This window comes from Amia ocellicauda, chromosome 19 (genome assembly GCF_036373705.1).
Source record: "Amia ocellicauda isolate fAmiCal2 chromosome 19, fAmiCal2.hap1, whole genome shotgun sequence".
NCBI lineage: Eukaryota > Metazoa > Chordata > Actinopteri > Amiiformes > Amiidae > Amia > Amia ocellicauda.
The window spans coordinates 19,304,046-19,325,060 of NC_089868.1; the positions used below are offsets into that span (position 1 = coordinate 19,304,046).

General features: G+C 40.6%; 1 protein-coding gene across 1 annotated transcript in view; it reads left to right on the forward strand.

Annotated features, from left to right (window-relative positions):
* The window catches only part of hmcn1 (hemicentin 1), an 82,878-nt gene that overhangs the window by 34,099 nt on the left and 27,764 nt on the right, over nucleotides 1–21,015 (forward strand). The window contains exons 14-42 of the mRNA XM_066692242.1: nucleotides 205–318; nucleotides 993–1,151; nucleotides 1,244–1,438; nucleotides 1,668–1,763; nucleotides 4,550–4,677; nucleotides 5,280–5,424; nucleotides 6,293–6,405; nucleotides 7,802–7,961; nucleotides 8,165–8,345; nucleotides 9,392–9,519; nucleotides 11,601–11,873; nucleotides 12,160–12,255; nucleotides 12,400–12,594; nucleotides 12,843–12,973; nucleotides 13,222–13,369; nucleotides 13,539–13,665; nucleotides 13,981–14,135; nucleotides 14,251–14,529; nucleotides 14,883–15,164; nucleotides 15,670–15,778; nucleotides 16,015–16,184; nucleotides 16,658–16,812; nucleotides 16,947–17,070; nucleotides 17,215–17,316; nucleotides 17,431–17,607; nucleotides 17,843–17,994; nucleotides 18,079–18,202; nucleotides 19,695–19,870; nucleotides 20,102–20,198. Of these exons, the coding sequence (XP_066548339.1) occupies nucleotides 205–318; nucleotides 993–1,151; nucleotides 1,244–1,438; nucleotides 1,668–1,763; nucleotides 4,550–4,677; nucleotides 5,280–5,424; nucleotides 6,293–6,405; nucleotides 7,802–7,961; nucleotides 8,165–8,345; nucleotides 9,392–9,519; nucleotides 11,601–11,873; nucleotides 12,160–12,255; nucleotides 12,400–12,594; nucleotides 12,843–12,973; nucleotides 13,222–13,369; nucleotides 13,539–13,665; nucleotides 13,981–14,135; nucleotides 14,251–14,529; nucleotides 14,883–15,164; nucleotides 15,670–15,778; nucleotides 16,015–16,184; nucleotides 16,658–16,812; nucleotides 16,947–17,070; nucleotides 17,215–17,316; nucleotides 17,431–17,607; nucleotides 17,843–17,994; nucleotides 18,079–18,202; nucleotides 19,695–19,870; nucleotides 20,102–20,198 (4,491 nt within the window). The remainder of the gene's footprint in view (nucleotides 1–204; nucleotides 319–992; nucleotides 1,152–1,243; nucleotides 1,439–1,667; nucleotides 1,764–4,549; nucleotides 4,678–5,279; nucleotides 5,425–6,292; nucleotides 6,406–7,801; nucleotides 7,962–8,164; nucleotides 8,346–9,391; nucleotides 9,520–11,600; nucleotides 11,874–12,159; nucleotides 12,256–12,399; nucleotides 12,595–12,842; nucleotides 12,974–13,221; nucleotides 13,370–13,538; nucleotides 13,666–13,980; nucleotides 14,136–14,250; nucleotides 14,530–14,882; nucleotides 15,165–15,669; nucleotides 15,779–16,014; nucleotides 16,185–16,657; nucleotides 16,813–16,946; nucleotides 17,071–17,214; nucleotides 17,317–17,430; nucleotides 17,608–17,842; nucleotides 17,995–18,078; nucleotides 18,203–19,694; nucleotides 19,871–20,101; nucleotides 20,199–21,015) is intronic.

Consider the following 21,015-nt stretch of genomic DNA (forward strand, 5'->3'; position numbering starts at 1 on the left):
GCTTGTAGTGTCTAAACAGATCTGAAATAGTGTCCAAACGTCTGCAACCTTGGCACTTCCCCTACTTAATTATAATGACTTAATGGACCTCACTGCTGAAGATCACTTCAATAATTAAGGACTAGTTCCAATAGGATTGCATGGAACTGCCAAGGTTTCTTACCTGAAAATCTCAGAATGTCTCTATTTCATATCTTGTTGCAGAGGCTCCTCAGGTTACGGTGGTCCAGAAGGAAATTCTTGCAGGCCTGGGGGACACCACCGTAATGGAATGCAAAGCAGTCGGGACCCCCTACCCTGAGGTCTGGTGGTACAAAGGTGAGAAGGTGAAAGCAATTAAACCGCAGAAATCCAGTTAAGACATTCTGAAACCTATCTCTTCTGGGTCATAACACCCATTATCACTGGCTGGGTTTGTTTTTTGTCCAATGTTTACTAAAAATACAGTAGATAAGGAGAGCCAAGTGTTAGATGGAGAAAGTGATCAATCCTAGGATTCTGAAATTCTCTGCTGGTATTTATTTAGCCCTGACTTGAACTACTCAAAAGTACCAAACTAAAAATGAAATAGTTTATCACTCTGATTGGACACCTACATTTGATGGGAAAATGTAAATTTTATAATTTAATGAACGCTTGCCAAAATAAACCTCTTTGAGTCTTCGTACTGTTGCCTGTTCATTGGAAATGACCTGCTCCGTAATAGGTTCAGTTCACAGCAACTTCCACCTCTCCACTCACAGATCCAGATGTTCTTAATTTCCTGCTTCGGAGTTTGACTGATCACTAATTTAATTTCTGGCTGTATGTATTTGGTCAGGTTAAGAGAGTGGTCATTACATTTGTATGGGAAGGCAAGTAAAGCAAATTGTATTATTCGAGACCTACTTCAGGTTTTAATTTTTAAGAAACAGCCACCTCAAAAATGTAAAAGTAGAATAAATGCAATGAATCCCTTACGTCTTGACTTCCTGGATATTTGTGTTCACCAGGTGATTTGCAGCTGAGGCCATCATCATTTGTGAGCATTGATGGTCTCCAAGGGGTCCTGAAGATCAAGGAAACGCAGGACCTGGATGCAGGAGATTACACCTGTGTAGCCATCAATGACGCCGGTACAGCCATGGGCAAAGTCACGTTGGATGTTGGCTGTAAGTCAGCGGCAGTTAAATAGTGATTATGAGCATGCATTGCAGCTGGAGCAAAGTGATGAATGTAATGTTTTTTGTTGTCTCTTGTTCAGCCGCCCCTGAGTTTACCCAGGAGCCCTTGGATATCTCGGCTGATATTGGCTCTAACATCACCCTTCAGTGCCATGCCCAGGGATACCCCGAACCCCAGATCAGCTGGAGGAGGCTGGACAATGCCCCTCTCTTCTCCAGGCGCTTTTCCCAGAGCACTATCATCCAGAAGAGGACCGGTGATCTCATCTTCAACAGTATGTGATACCTGTGTCATGTTACAGCGCTTATAATTTAAATTTATTGAATTAAAAAACTGTTAGAAAACTATGCATGCATTATAAATAATCAGAATACATGAATGGACATCTTATGTGTAATCAAACTAACTACACAAAATTAGATCTTGGAGTGTTAGTAAGAGTTAATATTGCAGATTCATATTGGAGGTACTGTAAAGCTAATTAACAATTGTGCTTCGTACAGATCTCTGGGTTGATGATGAGACCACATACGTCTGTGAAGCGCAGAACCAGTTTGGGAATATTCAGGCCCAGGCCACAGTGACCGTCACTGGACTCGGTAGGATTCTTTACAAACTGCATTGCAGACTTCCTGTAACAGCTTTACTAATCCCTAAGGATGCTGAAATAATCCTTCTTTCAATTTAAAGAAAAAATAAAATCGAAAACCTACCCTAAGAACAATAATTATTGTTTGCACAACCAGTTCATAGTTCTACCAACAAATTCCAAATGATCTGAACCAGATATTATCTTTAGAACATTATCTAAGTGTGGTGGTTATGAACCATGAACCATCGTAAAAAAATCTGTATCAAAAGACACAAAAACAGGGATTTCTTAATTTGAAATAAATGAAATGACTGTTTTCCCGTCTTTGTTCCAATGTGGTAAATCTGTCAATTTGGTCAGTAATCCACAGATGTTCACACCCATTGGAAACATCTGAATCCATTCTACACTTACATAACTTTTAATCTTAACAGAATACATCATTGTATTGCAGATTAGGTTTTTAACACATTGTTTTGAACATAAAATAAATTTAATCAAGAAAAGATTATTCTATAAAAAATACTTTTCAGCAAGTTTAACTTTCCTTAGATGGGATATGTATAGTGCATTGTGCTAAGTAGAAGAATGCAGTAATTCCATATCTTCTAGTTACTGCGTATTTCTTTCAGGCATGTAGGCATTTGATAAGACATTGATATGAATCATTTACTCTAGGCCAGACAGAGAATAATGCAGAATAGTTTTGTCAGTTTTGAATTATTTATCAAATGCATTGAATTTATTTCAAATATGGGAATTGTGATGTTGAAACCGACTGAATTCCCTGGCAACATTTGAAGGGATATAAAATGTTCAAAGTAAGGTAAAGAGTGCGGTCAAAGCTGCAGGGAGGAGTGAATTATCTTCTAGTCCAGATGTGCTAAATCTTTTAAGTTGATATTTCTTAGTTTCCAAGTATCCGTGTTCGATATTAAGCGTTTAAAGGAATTAATGGTATGTGTACAATGTTATATATTGTGGTGATCAAAGAGGAAAATGTGAAGATATTATAAATACTTTGTATTTTTGAGTCCTTCTGTTTCTTTTTTGACACTTCAAAGTAACAAATCACAGAAACTTTGTATGTAAAAACATACTCTTTACATTCCAGGCTTATTGTTCACAGACTCATTAACTGTTAAGCAGAGCACTTGAATACAGTACAGTATATAGGGTAAAGGTTACTGCAAAGGACCTGGTTGTAAACTGGCTTAGTCTCTGACAAGGAGTGTTGACTTTGCCAAGTACTCTATATGTAGATACAAGATGTTTATTTTGTTAAACTCCCTTTTCTTCTCTTCGACACACTGTAAAGCACTTTTCATTCTTGGTTTCGAGAGGGAAGTCTTGCAGATTATTGCTTTTTTCTTCTGTGAGCAAGATTGGGAGTACTGCCTCTTTCTCTTCCACTAGGTTGTCATTGTTAACAAAAACAGAAGCTCATTTAAACTCACAGTGGCAGTTCAGACACTACCATTTCTGTCTTGCTCTGTTTTAGGTCTATGTTGAGTGGAAACTCTGCTGTAAATTAAAAAATGCTACAGTTTGGTTCCCACAATGGCATCTATTAAACTTACTTAAAGCAATTTGCCTGGGTTTTCAAAACAATCCCTGCAATAACTTATTGCACGGAATTACTGTTCAAAATGTATATCTATAGCAGATGTGAGATTGCCACAGTGCTGCAATAATAACTTTGCACTCACAATGGGATAGTATAGTCAAATAGTTTTCTTCCACACAGGTTTGAAGACACCAATGTACAAGGAGAGAATGTAGCTCAATGTTTCAACCCATCCAAAACTCTTGGGGTGATTTTCACTTGCATAAGGGCAATATATTTGATCTATTACACATATTTGACCTTTCCATTGATAAAGAACCAGAAAACCACTAAACAAATGCTTTGGATGACGGCATACAACATTACCCCAGTTTTCAAGAAATGTAAATATAACACACTGTTTATAGCAACCAGGCATCTCTGAGCTAAGGGAAAGCTCCTAGCTAGGGCTCCTCTTTGTGAGAGGATGTGAAATCCAGATGGTACCCCCAAGCAAGCAGGGAGTGTCATAAAACCCAGGGCTGGAGAGCGGCCCCCTGGGAGGTTATCTGTGGGCAGGTTGAGAAAGAGTGAGTGAGAAAGCAAGAGAAATGTATTGACACCCTGGCTAGGGAAGATGGTGGGGGTGGGGTGGGGGTTGATGCTGATAAAGGGGATAACCTTCTAGCAAATCCCTCAACTCATGCACACATGTCAAGTACATCATCTATGACAAATTAAACTCTTCCAACCTCACATGAGAGTAAGGGCTTTTTATGTACTCTGAGTGGAAAATCCTCACTGTATTATCCCCTTGATGTTCGACGAAATTGTGACATTGAAAATTTCCATTCACAGCCTAGTTGACCTGAAAGTACATCCTGAGGACTAAAACAGCTTGAGGATTGCAATTATACATTTGGGAAATATTGTCTTAATCAATATAACATTACAATATGAATGTTAGAAATTACATTTAAAGGTTTTGGTTTACTATTCATTCTTTTGTGTTTCTTTATGCAATATCTTTAAATCCTGGTGTTCAACATTGAATTAATACAAATAAAAGTGACTCATATTTAGTGCATATATTCCAGTGAGCGATGATGATACATGATACAAGTCTGAATTAGAAAACCATTTTTGGTGTATTTCAATTTGAAATGTGTACTTTTTGTCCTCCAATCCTTCATCTGTGTAGGATATGAGCAGTGAAATAGTAACATACCAGTGTTGGATCTTTGTAGTGACTCCTGTGATCGGGCTCAGTCCCGGGGTGGTGAACGTCATTGAGGGGCAGCAGGTGACCCTGCCCTGCGTGCTGCTGGCAGGAAACCCCCTGCCTGAGAGGCGCTGGCTCAGGAATAACGGCCTGGTAAGAGACCATCCTCACAAGGTCAATAGAGTCTGCTGTGTAGTGCTGCCTCTCCAATACATCTGCTACCTTGGGCTAGACTGACATGTGAATGAGTGTGTGTTTTTGGAAACAAGCGCATGAAGCTGTATCCTTCAGACTCTGCCCTCAGGGTTCTCTGTAGACCTAAAAAATGAGGTGTCGCCCAGAATAATTCACGTTGTACCACACTGCCATCAAAGACAAACCACATAATAAGAGATACCTTGCAAACTTTGAATCCTCCTTCCCCTTTAGCACAAAGATATGCCTACTTTCCAATAGTAATGATAAACCTTTTAGATAAGATTAGATATAACCCAAGGAAGATATTAAAATGGACACGTTATATAACTCATCCTTTTCTCCTCCCGTCCGCAGTGACAATTTGTTTTTCTTCTTCATGATACAAGCGGAAAGTATTTATGAGATCGTAAAGGTGACTCATTCCACAAGGAGATGCCCTGGAACCCAAATGTCTGATCCACCTAAAATTATAATCGCCTCCTTTGTGTACTTCTTTGAAGCTTCAGGACATTGTTATTCATTCGGGTCTCCCTCACCGCCAGTGTCTTTCTCCCCAGCTCAGTCCCACGCCCTACATCACAATCCGCCGCGATGGCAGTCTCCATGTGGAGCGCGTGCGCCTACAGGATGGGGGGGAGTATACCTGCATGGCCCGAAACGTCGCCGGCTCCAGCAACCGCACCACCACTGTCAACATCTTCGGTATGAATGACGACATCTGCATTCACACTGTTCAACGCTCCTATTCACAGGGGACTGAAAACCAATCCCTGTGGTTGTACCAGTTTATGTCCTTCTCTTCTGCTTCCATGCGTTACACTTAGATAAGTTTACTTGGTCTGGTATAATGAGCCCTACTGTTCTTTTTTCCTAATAGTCATGCAGTAGGACTTTCATAGTCAGTGTGTTGACCGGAAGGTTTTTGAGATGGTTTGAAACATCTGGCAATATAAACACTTAATGGGCAGTATAGTGTCAGCAACCTTATTTTTGAACTTGCTGAGGCAGTATAAACTTAATTTGCCATATATAGCCTTGTGTTTTCGGAAGAAGAATAAGATCACTGATTGTGTTTTACTTCTGTGGGAGACTCACAGCACTTCTCCAAGTTTCCAGGACTAATGTTTTCCACAGAACATTCTGTGCTTATTAATAAAACAGAGATACTGACCGATACTGAGGGAGGGAATCGGGGATAAAGACAGAAGGGAATTCCTCAAGGTGTGGAGCCAAGTGCTGTCTCAGCTGTTTAAGAGCCACATAAACATTCACAATGAGTATTGAAATGGACAGTGGCAACTTTTTCAAATTAAACCAATGTCACTTGGTATGTAAAACTCAGCTCATTCATTTATCATCTTGTTTGGGAACATCCAGAATTGGCTGCCATGCACAAAAATATCACAACAAGATAGAGAATAATAGAAGCAGGGAAGGTTCCTGAAGTTCTTCACATTAAACATCGACATCAAGAGTTCAAAGCTTTAACAAGCACACAACTATTGAAAGTCCTTTATTACTTTATTGGGAGAAAAGGGCTTCATACAGAAAACATTTTCCCTTTTTCCAGTCCTTCCAACCATTCAGCATGGACCTCAGGTTTTCAGCACCATTGAAGGAATGCAGATTGCTCTCCCCTGCCGAGCGAATGGCGTACCAAAACCTGGCATCACCTGGTCCAAGGTACATCATGTTTACAGTAGAATCCTGTGTGATTTATTAGTGGAGATATTTTAATTGATAAAACCATAATTTTAGAAGCTATAGGTCTTGAAACTATTGGTATTGAAATAAAACCTGTGTAAAGGAAGCAAAATCAATGACATTTGAGAAGCAGCTGGAAATGGAGTCTTTGAATTCAATTTAAATGCCTTCACTTTAACTGTTCTGTAAGCACTCTCAGCACACGTGCAAATTCAGATCTTTTCCACAGCAGATTTGACTTTCTGAGATATACAGGCATGAAGAAGGAGGTTAAGAACACTACACAATACACAATAATTATCCCCCTTCATCACTGTGTGCACAATAGTGCACAATAGCTAACTATGTGTCTGAAGAATTATATTTATTTTAGTGTTGTTTGCACATGAATTCTGTATTGTGATATTGATATATGTTCCCTGCTTAAGGGATTTTATTCTCTCAGCTTTGCAGACCACATTTCCCTGCATCAATATAAGCAAAAGACCTTGAAGCAATTTAAAACTAATATTTTTTTAATTGGGACCATTATTCATATAGAAATGTATATTTCCACTCAGCTGTTCAGTTCGCTTGTGAAACATGGGGGAAAGGAGTGTAACAAGAGTTTGTGGCAAACAGATTTGCAGATGAGAAGTCAGCCAAATAAACTGACATCCGACAATTAATGGGGAAAAAGGAAAGCTCAGCAACTAATTGTGAGGCTCATCTTTCACTTACAAGAATCCTTTACCTCTTTAAAGCCAATTGGCCTGAAGCAGAGCACAGAACACAACAGATGCAGCTTGAATGACATTGCAAATACTAATAACTACTTATGCAGTTATTTGCCCATATTTTGCTTTATTCTGCAATCATGGTATCATGGTATCATGCCAATGCCATTTGTTCCTCTGGTTTTCTGGGGTGGTCTGATGTGGTATGTTTCTGATGTTAAAGATGTATGTCACTCTATTTGTAATTTATCATTTGACTTTATTCTTAGTGTTGGTTCAATGTGTATTGTCACTTACCATGCCAATGTACTATTCTCATAAAAAAATGCCTCTGCAAAAATGTGTCAAGGCCTTTTCCCCAAAAAAACAACAGGGAAAGCAGAGCAGCTCAAGTCATTTTTATTGTACTCTGTAAAATGTAATTGAAGCAGAAACAGCAACATCAACAACATTAAACACATATGATAGGGTATCCAACCAGTAAAAAAACAAACAAGTGAAATCTTAGAAACTTGCAGATCATTTAAAGTTCTTTTGGGAGTTGTGTAGTTGTAATCCCCACTCCATTCTTGTGGGAGTTGTGTTGTTGTAATCCCTCTCTCCGTTCTTGTGGGAGTTGTGAGTTGTAATCCCTACTCCATATCTGTGTTGCTGTGTAGAAAGGGGAGCTGGTAGACCTGAGTGGCAGTGCCTTCTCCCTGGCTCAGGATGGCAGTCTTCTCATCGCCTCGCCCACTGGGCAGGAGTCGGGCGAATTTGTGTGCACGGCAACCAATGCTGCTGGCTACAGCTCTAGAAAAGTACAGCTCACTGTGTATGGTAAGGGGGTATTGTCTATCCACCATATAGTACAGTGCAAACCTTTCACAAGAAACCAGTGTTTTTTTAATTATATATAAGAAAGTAATTAACTTATTTTGTTTTGTAGTAGCCCTGTACGTTTGATTGTTTATAAAATGAAGTTGTCCAATGAAGTACTGTGCTCGCACAGTAATATTTGTCCTTCCATTTCTGTTTTTCAGTAAAGCCTAGAGTGTCTGTCCCTGGGAGGGAACAGGAAGGTGAGGGTGCCAGGGTCGGGTTGGTGGAGATGTCGGTGACAGCCGGTGAAGACGTGATTCTGCCCTGTGAGGTCAAGAGTGTCCCACCTCCCATCATCACCTGGGCCAAGGAGCGTCAGCTCATCTCACCCTTCTCTCCCAGGCAAGTCCTCAACATACAGCGCTCACGATGGAATGGTGTTCAACTAATACAAATGTCATCCGTTGGATAATTGTTTATTAAATTTAAACAAGATGTTTGTGATGCATTTTTAAGTTAATAGACTGGACGTGATCCTTGGATCACTTAGTTATTAATGGAGACCAAATGAGCGCGATGGGTTGAATGGCCTCCTCTCGTTTGTAAACTTTCTTATGTTCTTAAGTTAACTTTACCTACAAAACAGCACAAGCTCCATCGGATTCCAATCCTAAAGATCAGTCAACTGTTTTGAAAATTATCATGAATTTGCAAATTTTGTCTAGAGCTCTTGCCATGACCTGCATAAGGTTTTCATCTGACTGCAAAACCTTAACTATTTTCAGAAATTGACATTTGTTTCTCTCTGCACTTGGCAACAGTTATTTTACCATTCATCTTTTCAAGTGCAGATCTGGGACTTCTACTTCAAATTGTGTCCATATGTTTGGGAGGGATGTTAAACTGAAGTCAGACTTCATATAGCTTTCCAGTATTTTTTTAACTGCCAGTGAAATAAACATTATATGCTGTGAGTTTGGCAGCTGCAAATTGGCCAGTGAATAGGTGTGGCTGATGCTAACCTAGTCTGGAAGCTTAAGTGACATTGATGTCATGGATGATTGTTAAAGCTATCAGCTATGCAATACGCTTACTGTGCAGTATAATGTGCTTCTGAGAGGGAACAGGTGCCTAATACAGGCGGTGTGAGAACCTTCTGTTTTATGAGGTTATGGTTTTGGGTGGACTGCGGTCACTTTTTTTTAAATAATATGGTTGCATTTGGGGAAAGTTGCAGTTACGATATCATGATTACTTCAAACCTTTTGTTTGTGCCTTTGGTTAAAGACAGGTTGCCTTTCCCAGGGGGAGCAAAGTTTGTGGTTTAGCTGAAATTGCTAACATGTTAACAGACTATCCTTTAAATTACTCTTCACATTCCTAACATCTAAATAAAGTATAATTTAAGACAAGTGATATGTAAGCCATGTATGTATTTGTACTTGCAGGCACACCCAGCTTCCTTCTGGGTCTATGAAGATAATCGAGACACGGGTGTCGGACAACGGGATGTACTTGTGTGTCGCCACAAACATAGCCGGCAATATGACTCAAGCAGTGAGACTCACTGTCAATGGTAAGGGTCATTATTTCCAAACACTTAACAATTATTTGCTTCTTATCTGCTAATCTTCATAGCTTTCACCCTAGCGTTTATCAGACAGCTGTTTCCCACGAAACAAGCAGCTGCCTCTTTCATCTTCTCTCTGTGGATCTTAATTAAAATTGAGCCCTGCCTTTCAAAGAGCCTGTTTTCTCCCTCATTCCTCAAACAAAAACACACAGTTTCTATATGTTTCACACAGGCCAGCAAGAACAAAATATATATTTAACTAGAGTGGTAAATACAATTACAAATACACACCCAGATCTAACAGAATAAAAAGTGGATTACGGCATAAAATGTGATTAACATAATTGTAACATTTCTGCTTTATATGTTTCTGCTTTTATTTCCCCATTAATTTCAAGCAGATATAGTTTGCTTTTAAGCTATATATCAGTTATACAACCCATAGCTATTAAATAACCCTGTTGTTGTTCTCGCCTTTGAAACCATAATAGTGAAACGTGTGCAGAAGAGCGTTGCAGCCAGGCTTGGGGAATTCTGTGTAGAACTGACCAGTGGCCATCAAATGAGCCAGGCTGTGTCATATCAGATGCACGCTTGTTATATTTCAACACTACAAGTTAACTTTTTGCCAAAAAAATTAAAGAAATGGATGCCTGTATACTTACGTACAAAAGGAATTTGGCAGCCTTTAAAAGATAAACACTTACTATCCCCATAGGTTTGGTAACAGGCTTTAGGAAAAACTAAAGATAGACCAGAATTTGATCCCTGGTTTCTACCTGGTTGGAGCATAGCTGTCAGCCGTTTCCACAGGATTTTCTGATTTATGCACTAAATTAACTAATATGATGTGATTCTTTGTAGTTCTGAGACAGGGTTTAACAGTGTTCTCATTCCTGCATAAATCACGATTATGATGCTACTGGTAGATATCTTGAATTTTGAAAAAGGGATTAGGGCAGAAATCCAGCCTAGGCCAATACTTCCCATTAATGTCTTTTTAACTTGTGCTGCTGGAGTCTAAACCGGGCTCCAAACTGTATCATCTCATAAATGTCAGTCAATCAGAATGTATGCCTTTAAAACTCAGTGTTCAACATGAACAATCTAACTATATACATTCTAGATGTATGGTCAAAATTCCCGGAATAAGTATTAATAAAATCTCAAATCTTTTGAGGATAGAATCTTATTTCATGTAAATTTGAGCAGTCGTCTTCTTGAGAGTCCCTGGTGCCCTGCCATTTAATTTGCCTTAAATTAATTCTAACCAAAATGTTCTCTCTAGAATGTGATAATTGAAATTTCTGTATAGCACTGCCTCTTGCTGCTCTGTTTTTTTGGAATCCATAGTAAGCTCTGACTCCTTTAAAAGTAATACATTCATGGGGCCATTTAAATTGTAAGAGTGCATGTGACACCATATTCTCTAGCTTTGTGGTTTTGCATGCTTTTCAACAGCTTCACTGTTGACTCGATGGAGTTATAAATTCAGTCTCAACCAGGGAGAGATTTGAATAAATGGGGGGTTGCTAATGGAGTGAGATTTATTGCTACAAAAGAGCTGCAAAAGAGAAGAAAATTAGAATAGAAGAATTGTAAAATAATCCTTATGGCACTCATTATACAGAGAATGTACAGTACAGTGTGGGTGGAAATCGGACTAAAACCTAAATCAAGGAATAAGAAAATGAAATAATTGTTTAACTTCACATTCAGAATATAAAAGAGTTTTGCCTTTACAATGATAGTTAATCTCACACAAATTACATATTTTAACTGACAATCTATTGCATTTGACCTATTGACAAATACTATAGATTCCCCAGTGAAAAAAATGAAGAAGGACAAACCCAGCAGTGAGGAAAACACAGAAACTGTGTCAGGGAAAGACATAATAATGGAAATAAATAATTACACCTCATAATTTCTCTGCAGAACAAGGAGTGTGTGTCAGTTACATCTGAATTAGGATGCATTTCTATTCAGATGCAAGCAGTAACAATGGACAGTTACTTTCTTTGCTTTGCTTGATTGATACCTAGTGAAGGGGTCGATAACATCTTGATTTTGTTCTGATCCAGTTGTCCCAAGAATCCAGGCTGGCCCACGGGTGATGAAAGTTCAAGTCGGCCACACCATTGACATCCCCTGTATTGCCCAGGGGGTGCCCACACCTGCCATCAGCTGGCTAAAGGATGGCAGTGCCTTACTGATAGATGGAGTACAATACAGTAGTTCCCCTGAGGGCACTCTTACAATCGGAGAGGTCGCTTTAGAAGACGACGGGGTCTACACGTGTGTTGCCAGCAACGTGGCTGGTCGTGACGAGGCAGATGTCCAACTGCAGGTCCAAGGTGGGCTTCTTTGTCGTTGTTCCTTCTTCACTTGTTAATATAGTGAGTTTGGTTGGGAAGACACTTTCAACGGGTTCAAACATTGAGCTCCCTCACATGTTTAAAGATGTTTTCGCTTTCTTCTGCCTAAGTTGTGTAGGTGACTAAAATGTAGTTATATTTAGTCTGTATGTCTTAAGAATAAACATTGTCTTTAGGCAATGGTGGCAACCTAACATCTTATAACTGTAACTCGTGTAGGGGCAGCTTAACCGATATTGATTGTGTGTCTCCTGTGTTGCCTCAGTCCCCCCAATTGTTGAAGATCTGGAACCCCCTTACAATACCCCCTTCCAGGAGAGAGTTGCCAACCAGCGAATTGCCTTTCCTTGTCCTGCTAAAGGTAAGACTGACCCAACAATTGTTATTGACATCAGTATTTATCCATTTGATCCATATAGCTGTGAAAGACTACAAAATTGCAAGAAGGCACCGTTTTAACATAATAATTCTGCAAGGCATGTAAATCATCTTGTGTTACTGCCAGGCACTCCCAAGCCCATTATTAAGTGGCTGCGAAATGGACAGGAGCTGACGGGCAATGAGCCTGGCTTGTCAATCCTGGAAGACGGCACCCTCCTTATTCTGGCTTCGGTGTCTCCGCTGGACAATGGGGAGTATGTCTGTGTGGCGGTCAATGACGCGGGAACCACGGAAAGGAAATACCAGTTGAAAGTTCATGGTGAGCTTCCTGTGCTATCCAAAAGTGTGTTTATCAGAGCACATTACAGTAGATACTCATTGCTAAACAACATTCATGAGCTGTTGTGTGTTTCAAGGTAGTTCTCCCGATGTCAATATCTGTCATAAGGATTCTTAGTTTACCATGACAAAATTAAGTAACCAGAATCATCAGAATGGATTGAAACAAAGTTTGCTTGAAGACTAAAGGTCAGGGAAATTATTTAACTCTTCAGTTTGTCTGTGCAGTTCCTCCAGATATCCGTGACAACGAGAAGTCAACCAACGTGTCAGTGGTGCTAAACAGTCCTACCAGTCTGTTTTGTGATGTGACGGGAACGCCAGCTCCAGTTATCACATGGTTCAAAGACGGAGTGCCTGTATGTGCCTGTTTCATAACTCTTATTACCTGTATGCATTATTACTCAGCTGGATCCAACCTGGGGAAAATGTCTAAGCTAAAGCTAAAGTTTTCTGTTGTATACAGCTCTTTCTTCTTTCTAGGAAAAAAACTATATATTTTTTTATTTGTTGACCTAAGGTCAGCCTCCACTTTTCTGCTCATGAGGAATAGCAGAAGTTTTCTTCTACTGTGCTTTGGAAGACTGACTGTGAGTCTTGTCTATAGGTTGTCCCCAGTGCGTCTCTTGTGATTCTGAAGGAGGGCAAAACCCTGATGTTCCTGAAAACAGCCACCACAGACACTGGCAGGTACAGCTGTAAAGCTATCAACATCGCTGGCAGCACTGAGAAGGACTTTGACCTGGATGTGTTAGGTGAGGCCTGCATGGATGAATTAGAACATTTCTCAGTTTTTGTCCACAATCACCTGATCAAAAATAATAATCTAGGAATTATTATTCCATAAAAAACATTTTCTTCTTCCATGCTTAATTACATTAATTACTCGTATTATTGTGATGGAAAGAACTCTTTTGTTCCCAGTTCCCCCCACTATAACTGGAGCCAATTCTCCCCGTGATGTCTTTGTAATACTGAACCATGAGGTCAGTCTCGAGTGCAGAGTCAAGGGAGTGCCTTTACCCAGCATTCAGTGGTACAAGGACGGCAAGTGAGTATATTCTGCAGCCCGACAATAGTTTAAGTTATCAATTGCAAGAGAAACACTCTGGCCAAGACTAATTTGCAGACCACCTAATGGTTCAAGGCCTCTTTCTGAGCCTGAGCTATGGTTACGCTATCTAAAATTTGCATGAATGGTATGACAAACATCTTTTGAATTGAAAGTCATCGGTAAGGATACATTCTCTGAGGGGATTATAAACAAATTACTGGTAACTATGATTCCAAGGCCTGACTGTGAGTTTGATTAATTCTGCTGGTCTCCAATGATACTACCACTGAAATGTGAGATCTTTGACCCCAGACTGCTGTTCTTGGGTGACCCCAACATCGAGGTTGTGAACAAAGGCCAAGTTCTGAAGATTAAGAGCGCCCGCCTGGGAGACCAGGCTCATTACCAGTGTACCGTGGCCAACAAAGCTGGCAAAAAGAACAAGGACTTCAATCTGAGTGTTTATGGTGAGTCTGTAAAGTTTGGACGAATGTTTTGATTTCAATAGATGGTACGATCTTTCGAAGCATGAGAATTATTTTCTGATTTCTGATTGTTCCTCATCGTGCATTATTCCCCCAGTACCCCCAAGCATTAAGGGGGGCAACGTCACTACAGAGGTGTCCGCACTCCTCAACAACTCCGTGACCCTAGAGTGTGAGGCCCGAGGGGTCCCTCTGCCAGCCATCACCTGGTACAAAAATGGCCGTCCCCTCACATCCAACCGCCAGGCTGTCTATGTGGACAGGGGACAATTCCTAAAGATTCCACATGCTCAAGTTTCTGATGCCGGTCAATACACTTGCCGTGTCACCAGTGTTTCTGGAAGTGCTGAGAAGTCATTTGAGCTGGATGTTTATGGTAAAATTCTGACACCCTTTCTTTAGATGAAATACATTTGTATTTCTCTCACGTATGATGCCAAGGTATACTACAAACAACTTTTAATAAATAAGCACACTTCCCTTCTTTATACTTGTGTAACACAGAAACTATTTTGTTAATGTGCTCAGAGGTGCCAAATGTCTGGTTCTAAGGCTAGTAATGCTTTTAAAAGGGTTTATTTGCTTAGCATACTTTAACTACTCTGGTAGCAATCACTGCTATCTGAGATTAATCTTTTTCTTATGGAGTTGGACTTCATTTATGTCACGTCTGCCCTTTTATCTGGAGCAGCGAAAGTTGAATAATGACTCTCACCTCTTGATCCTCAGTTCCTCCGTCTATAGAAGGGGGCTTGGACACCCCGACTGAGAAGAAGGTTGTGGTCAGTAATTCTCTGACTTTGGACTGCAAGGCTGGCGGACACCCTCCCCCTGCTCTGACCTGGCTGAAGGATGGGGTCCCAGTCAAGGGCAGTGACAACGTGAGAATAATCCAGCGGGGGAAAAAGATCGAGATCCTGAACGCCGCAGTGTCTGACTCGGGGAGATATGTGTGTGTGGCTACGAGTGTCGCTGGCGAAAAGGAGATTAAGTATGATGTCAATGTTTTAGGTATGTTTTATTCATAAGCCTTATTAAATTAAGATACTGTACCTAACAGTTGTATGAAGTGTTTTGAATGTTTAACATAATAGGATGTGAAGTGAAAAGCTATTTCCTTCACACATAAAGCCAGATTTAAAAATGTTGTGCAATTGGTAGCTTGTATTGTAAAACAGCAAAGTAGAAAATTGACATAATTTAAATATATGTAATAAGACTGATCCAAGAGTTTTCTTCAATAATCTAGATGGAAGGATTAGCACAGCCTGAAAGTCATTTTCTTGTAAATTTGCACAGATAAGAAGAAAAAAAACATTGAATACGAAAACAGTCTGGGTCTAGTACAAATACAAACTGTTCCTTTTATGGCATACAATTGAAACAATAGGTGCCAATCAAGTGTTAATTAACTTAAAACAAGATTGCTTTGTTGTACATCCTGCTGTTACACATACGCAGATGGAGAAATATCGTAAGTGTCAGTAAATGCATGTGTTTATTCGTTTTATTTTAGTGCCACCTTCTGTAGACGGGGGAGATGAGACCACAGACACCACTGTCGTTGTCAACAGTCCACTGGAGCTGGAGTGTCACGTGGTCGGTACACCGATGCCTCAGATCACGTGAGATTCCCTCTTAATCTTTCAGCTGCTGTTGTATTTCGGTTATTCCTGGTGAGCAGTTCATTTTCAAAAACAAACAAACTTGAGTTTAGTTTACTAAAGACTGAAAATGCATGACAGTTAATCTAGGAAGAATGTTAAGAAAGGCACAAAACAATAATGTGACATTTATTATAACCCTTGCCATCTCACTAATGAGAGTCTCCCTAAAGACCTCGGTTGTTTCCCTTCTGTAGGTGGTTGAAGAATGGCAAACCAGTGAGGCAGGGAGACGGGGTCAAGATCGTGTCCAGTGGGAGGAAGCTGGTGATCCCTCGAGCGCAGGTCTCTGACACCGGCCGCTATCAGTGTGTCGCCACCAACGAAGCCGGAGACCAGGAGAAGGAATTCGATGTAGCTATACATGGTAAAATTAAAAACATATTGACATTACTTTGTTTGATGATTGTACAGTAGAACATTTGTAGTTTCCCTAAACATGTTTTATTACACACTAAATTGAACGTTTCAGTGTTATTGCATTAATAGTACATTCCTTTTTGCTTTAATTATGCTTTCCAACTGCAGGAACTAGACACAGGTAATTATCAATTTTTCTGCATATCTGTGCCCTGTGCCCATGAAAATTTTATTTTAATGACAGTTTGAGCCGTCTCTGGCAAGATTTTTCCAATGTTGTAATTGTCCTTTTGCGTTTCATATGTAAGCATACCAAACTTACAGTAGTGTATTCTCTAATGTCTGTTTTTTTGGTTTTACAGATGTTAGCTCAGTCTTTTAAACAGTGGCTGTCAGTAAATCTGATATCCTGGCAGCGTTACAGTGTAAAGCAGTTCTATATTATAATAACATGTCTTCCCTCTGTGTGCTTGGCTCCAGTTCCTCCTGGTATCCGTTCGACGGGCCCCTCCGAGCGCTCGGTCACCGTGCACAATCCCGTCACCCTGCAGTGCGTGGCCAACGGGATCCCCAACCCTGCCATCACCTGGCTGAAGGACGGCCGCCCTGTCAATACTGCCAGAGGAAACATCAAGGTGGCCAGAGCTTTCACTCCACAAATAACAGAGGCGTCATTAAACTTTTATGCCTCTTTCCCAGTACATGCCCTCTTGTAGCCGCGTATTTGCTCTCACTTGCACACTCCTCTTGTGTCTGCTTGTTTTCACAGTTGGAGTCTGCAGGCAGAGTTCTGCACATCATAAAGACTTTATTAGAAGATGCTGGAAGATACACTTGTGTGGCCACCAACGCCGCGGGGGAGGCCCAGCAGCACGTCCACCTCAGTGTTCACGGTACAAAACAGAAACTGACACTTGTGCCGTTCTTAAATTACATTATTACAGCACAATATCCTCATGATGGAAGAGCTTGAGTCTCGCTGAACCACAAAATATGATCTAAATCAGGACTTGAGTGTGTTTCCTTTATCTCCCCAGAGCCCCCCAGTATAGAGAATGAGGGAGAAACTATGAATGAAACCGTGATCATTAATAATCCAATCCAGCTGGAGTGCAAGACGTCTGGTAATCCCCTCCCAGGTAATTTATGATTATTATTATCCACTAGACAAAAGTGTTGCATCACCCGAATACCTCAGACGATATAATATCCCCTAAACTAAAGGTTTTATTGGCTTATATTTTGGTTATTAGCTATAACCTGGTACAAGGATGGCCGGCCCCTTACCAGTGCGGCTGGAGTGACAATCCTGCAGCGCGGGCAGACCCTGCAGGTCGACAACGCGCAGGTCTCGGACGCGGGGCTCTACAAGTGCGCTGCCGTCAGCGTCGCTGGGGCCTCTGAGCTCTTCTATCGGCTCCAGGTGTACGGTGAGCCAAGAGAGTCATTTCCACGTGATTATGCAGATAAAGCCTTCAAGAACCTCTATGAGATCTAAACATACCCATGTAATTGTTTTGTATTTGTTCCACTTTGTATGCGTTTACATAGACACCTTGTTGACTTGTTGATTGTGCTCTGTACATAACCTGAAAGTACACTGATAGGCCATAGTCTACAGTGCTACTCCAAAGCCTGTCTGACTGGGGGCTGCTGTCTCCGCAGTACCTCCGTCCATCGCCGGCAGCAGCACCACAGAGACGGTGGTCGTGAACAACGACGTGAGGCTGGAGTGCGAGGCGAGGGGCATCCCGGCGCCCAGCCTCACCTGGCTCAAAGATGGCAGTCCCGTGGCCAGTTTCTCTGACGGAGTTCAGGTAAACAAACAACTCCCTTACCTGACCCGTTTGCTTCGTTAGACAGCTTTGGATTCTCATCATTTATGGTTCAATCCTCCCCAGGTGCTGTCAGGCGGCCGGGTTCTGGCCATTGCAAGCTCTCAGATCAGTGACACGGGGAAGTACACGTGTGTGGCGGTGAATGCAGCTGGTGAGGAGCAGAGAGACATCGACCTGCGAGTCCATGGTGAGGCACCTTCAATTAGACACTTTCGCCGGTCCATTATATTGTGTAGACCCAAAGTTCCTCACCTAGTGTTGACATATTGAATTACTCTCAAACACAATTATAACTTCATACATTTGCATTCCCTTACAAAGCCTGCAAAGTTTATTTTCTATTGTTTAACAAACAAAGTGTTTTAAAATATTTGTTTTTAATTTGCCACATTTTGTTTGGCACTGACTTTCTGACAAAATTAAGTGTGAATATGTATAATTGTATATACTGAAATGATGTCTGAATTGTGTTACTTGTCAATTAATATTTTAGTCAATACTTTTTTTGCACTAAAAATACATATTCACATGTTTTCTGTGTCTTTTAAAAGATCAAAGGGAGGGTGTCAACAAAACTAAAGGGCATATTTGCTGCTCTAATTGCTACCATTCATTGACAGCTTCCTGAGTCTGAAAAATGTTTGTTCTCATGCTTGGAGACCCCACTTCATTGCACTTGCGTTTGTCAACACAAAGAGAAAAAATAATAATCTTGAAACAGAAACAAATTATAGTTCATTACCAGACTTGTCAAAGTTAAGTCCATAACCCAACAAGGCATTTTGGACATAAAACGGTTCTGTGGTAAATTCAAGCAAAGCTTGAAAGTAATATCATGACATGTTTTTATTGGAAACAATCATTGAGATGGAGTTTATACTTTTAACAAATGTCTGTCATCATTTTTAGATGTGTAAGATTAAGAAGTGTCAGTAACAATAGTTTAAGAATGTTTTGACAGTACATTGTAATTAATACTGTCCTAGTCCACAAAGTCACTCATATTAGCTTAGTTTCGTTTTGAGTTCATTTTCTGGTCTCTAGAATTATAATCATGCAGGCATGTGGATTAGAGATGCTGTTTTCTCAAAGGGAAACGGATGGACTTTTTCTTGTGTTGTTCCCATGAAAACTGACATTTGAATCTCTAAAGGGACCCTGACCTTTGATTTCTTACCAAAAATGTATTGGCAAGGCAATGCAGTCCAACAATAACAATAATATATTGATTTATTGATTTATTTTATGAATTGGCTCCACCGCCTTCCGTCTGGTTGTTCTTCTGAGACACTTGTGTGACAGTTATATGTTCATAGTCCAGTCTGACACATTGTCAGACCATACACTGAAACAGAGACATTTGAAACACAAAATAAATTGGCAACAGATTACCTCACAGATTATTGCTGACCTTCATATTGTAAATATAGAGTAGTACCCGCTCACCCACATCCAAATCAATGTTTTCATCTATTAAAAATCAGATCATGAAATACTGAATGCAATACATTTTGAGGGGGCAGTTGTGATGAAGGAGGTTTTACCTGCTATCCCCCAAAAATTCAATTTATACTCTTTGATTGTGGCTACTGAACCCTGGGATGAGCGCTAAACTCTTGGCTTGTATAGAACCTTTACGAATACCTGTGAATATATCTCTGTGCTGCTTTTCATGGCAGTGCCACCAAACATCATGGGGGAGGAGCAGAATGTGACTGTTGTCATGAGCCAGAGCGTGGTCCTGCAGTGCCAGAGCAACGCCATCCCCCCACCCACTCTCACCTGGCGCAAGGATGGACGGGCGCTGTTCAGGAAGCCGGGCCTGAGCGTGTCCGAGGACGGGAGTACCCTGAAGGTGACACACTTCTCAACCGGTTTCTCTTTTTCTTCAGCGCAATGTGTTATGAAGGCTGCAGTCTTTAGCAGTGGCTTTAGCAGTGACTCCTTAATGCGTGATACAACTTCTGCTGTTTCAAAATTGTTATTCTAATGATTTTCAGTAGTAGACATCCAGCAGATAGGGTATTTGCTATTACCGCTGTCGGTTCTCTCATATTTTTCCTCTGTTCTTCCCCCCCGTTTTTAGATCAATAGTGCTCAAGTCCAAGATACAGGGAGGTACACTTGTGAAGCCACAAATATTGCTGGTAAAACAGAGAAAAACTACAACCTCAATGTCTGGGGTAAGTAACCAGATTTCACTGTTATTTAATCTGCTCCAAAAATTGTAAAACAATAACAAATGTGCAAAGTCTGGATTCTCTTATTTAATCAGAGCTGTGGTCTTAATCATGTTTTAGCTTCTTGCAGTGAAAGGGACAGGAATATCAGAAGAGAGGTTTGTTTTAAAGGGTTTACAAAACAAAAAGGGGTTTCCAAGGAACTGGCTCTGATCCCCGTGGTATCGCGTGTGCACAGTAACCTCACTTTATACCCACTGGCAGGGTAGCGTTTTCTTCACTGATCACAATATCACAGGACATGTTACAGTAACTGAGGAGAACTGTATTACTGGCCTGAAACATTCAGACCTTTTACTGGATCCAGATGTTCTCCGAGTGGGTGGACAGTGAAGCGGTCCGCCATCTGCTGTGCATCATGCGTATGATGTCATTGCCTTGCTGTGTCATAGTCTTTTGATGAGAACATTTCAGTCATCTGTGGAGCAGTAAATGGGTTTGCATTCATTTTCTAATCATCACTAGGGGTTCCCCTGGCAGCGATGTTTAGATATTGCTCAGTGAAGTCATTCTTCCTTCTCCTTTTATACCTATCTGCTGGAACCAATTAAGAAGTGGAACACATTGGCATTTTCATGATGGTTATAAAACTCAGAAGGAAGTGGATATTTTGCTTTGTGAAAGGAATGGGCAGCTACATTTAAGACATAACAGGTGAATGTAAAAGAGCTGGCTTGCATAAAAACTTTCAGGACATCTAATGAAAAGTCAGTGTGTATTAAATAAAAGAGATTTTCTGTAAATTCTTACTATAACCAAA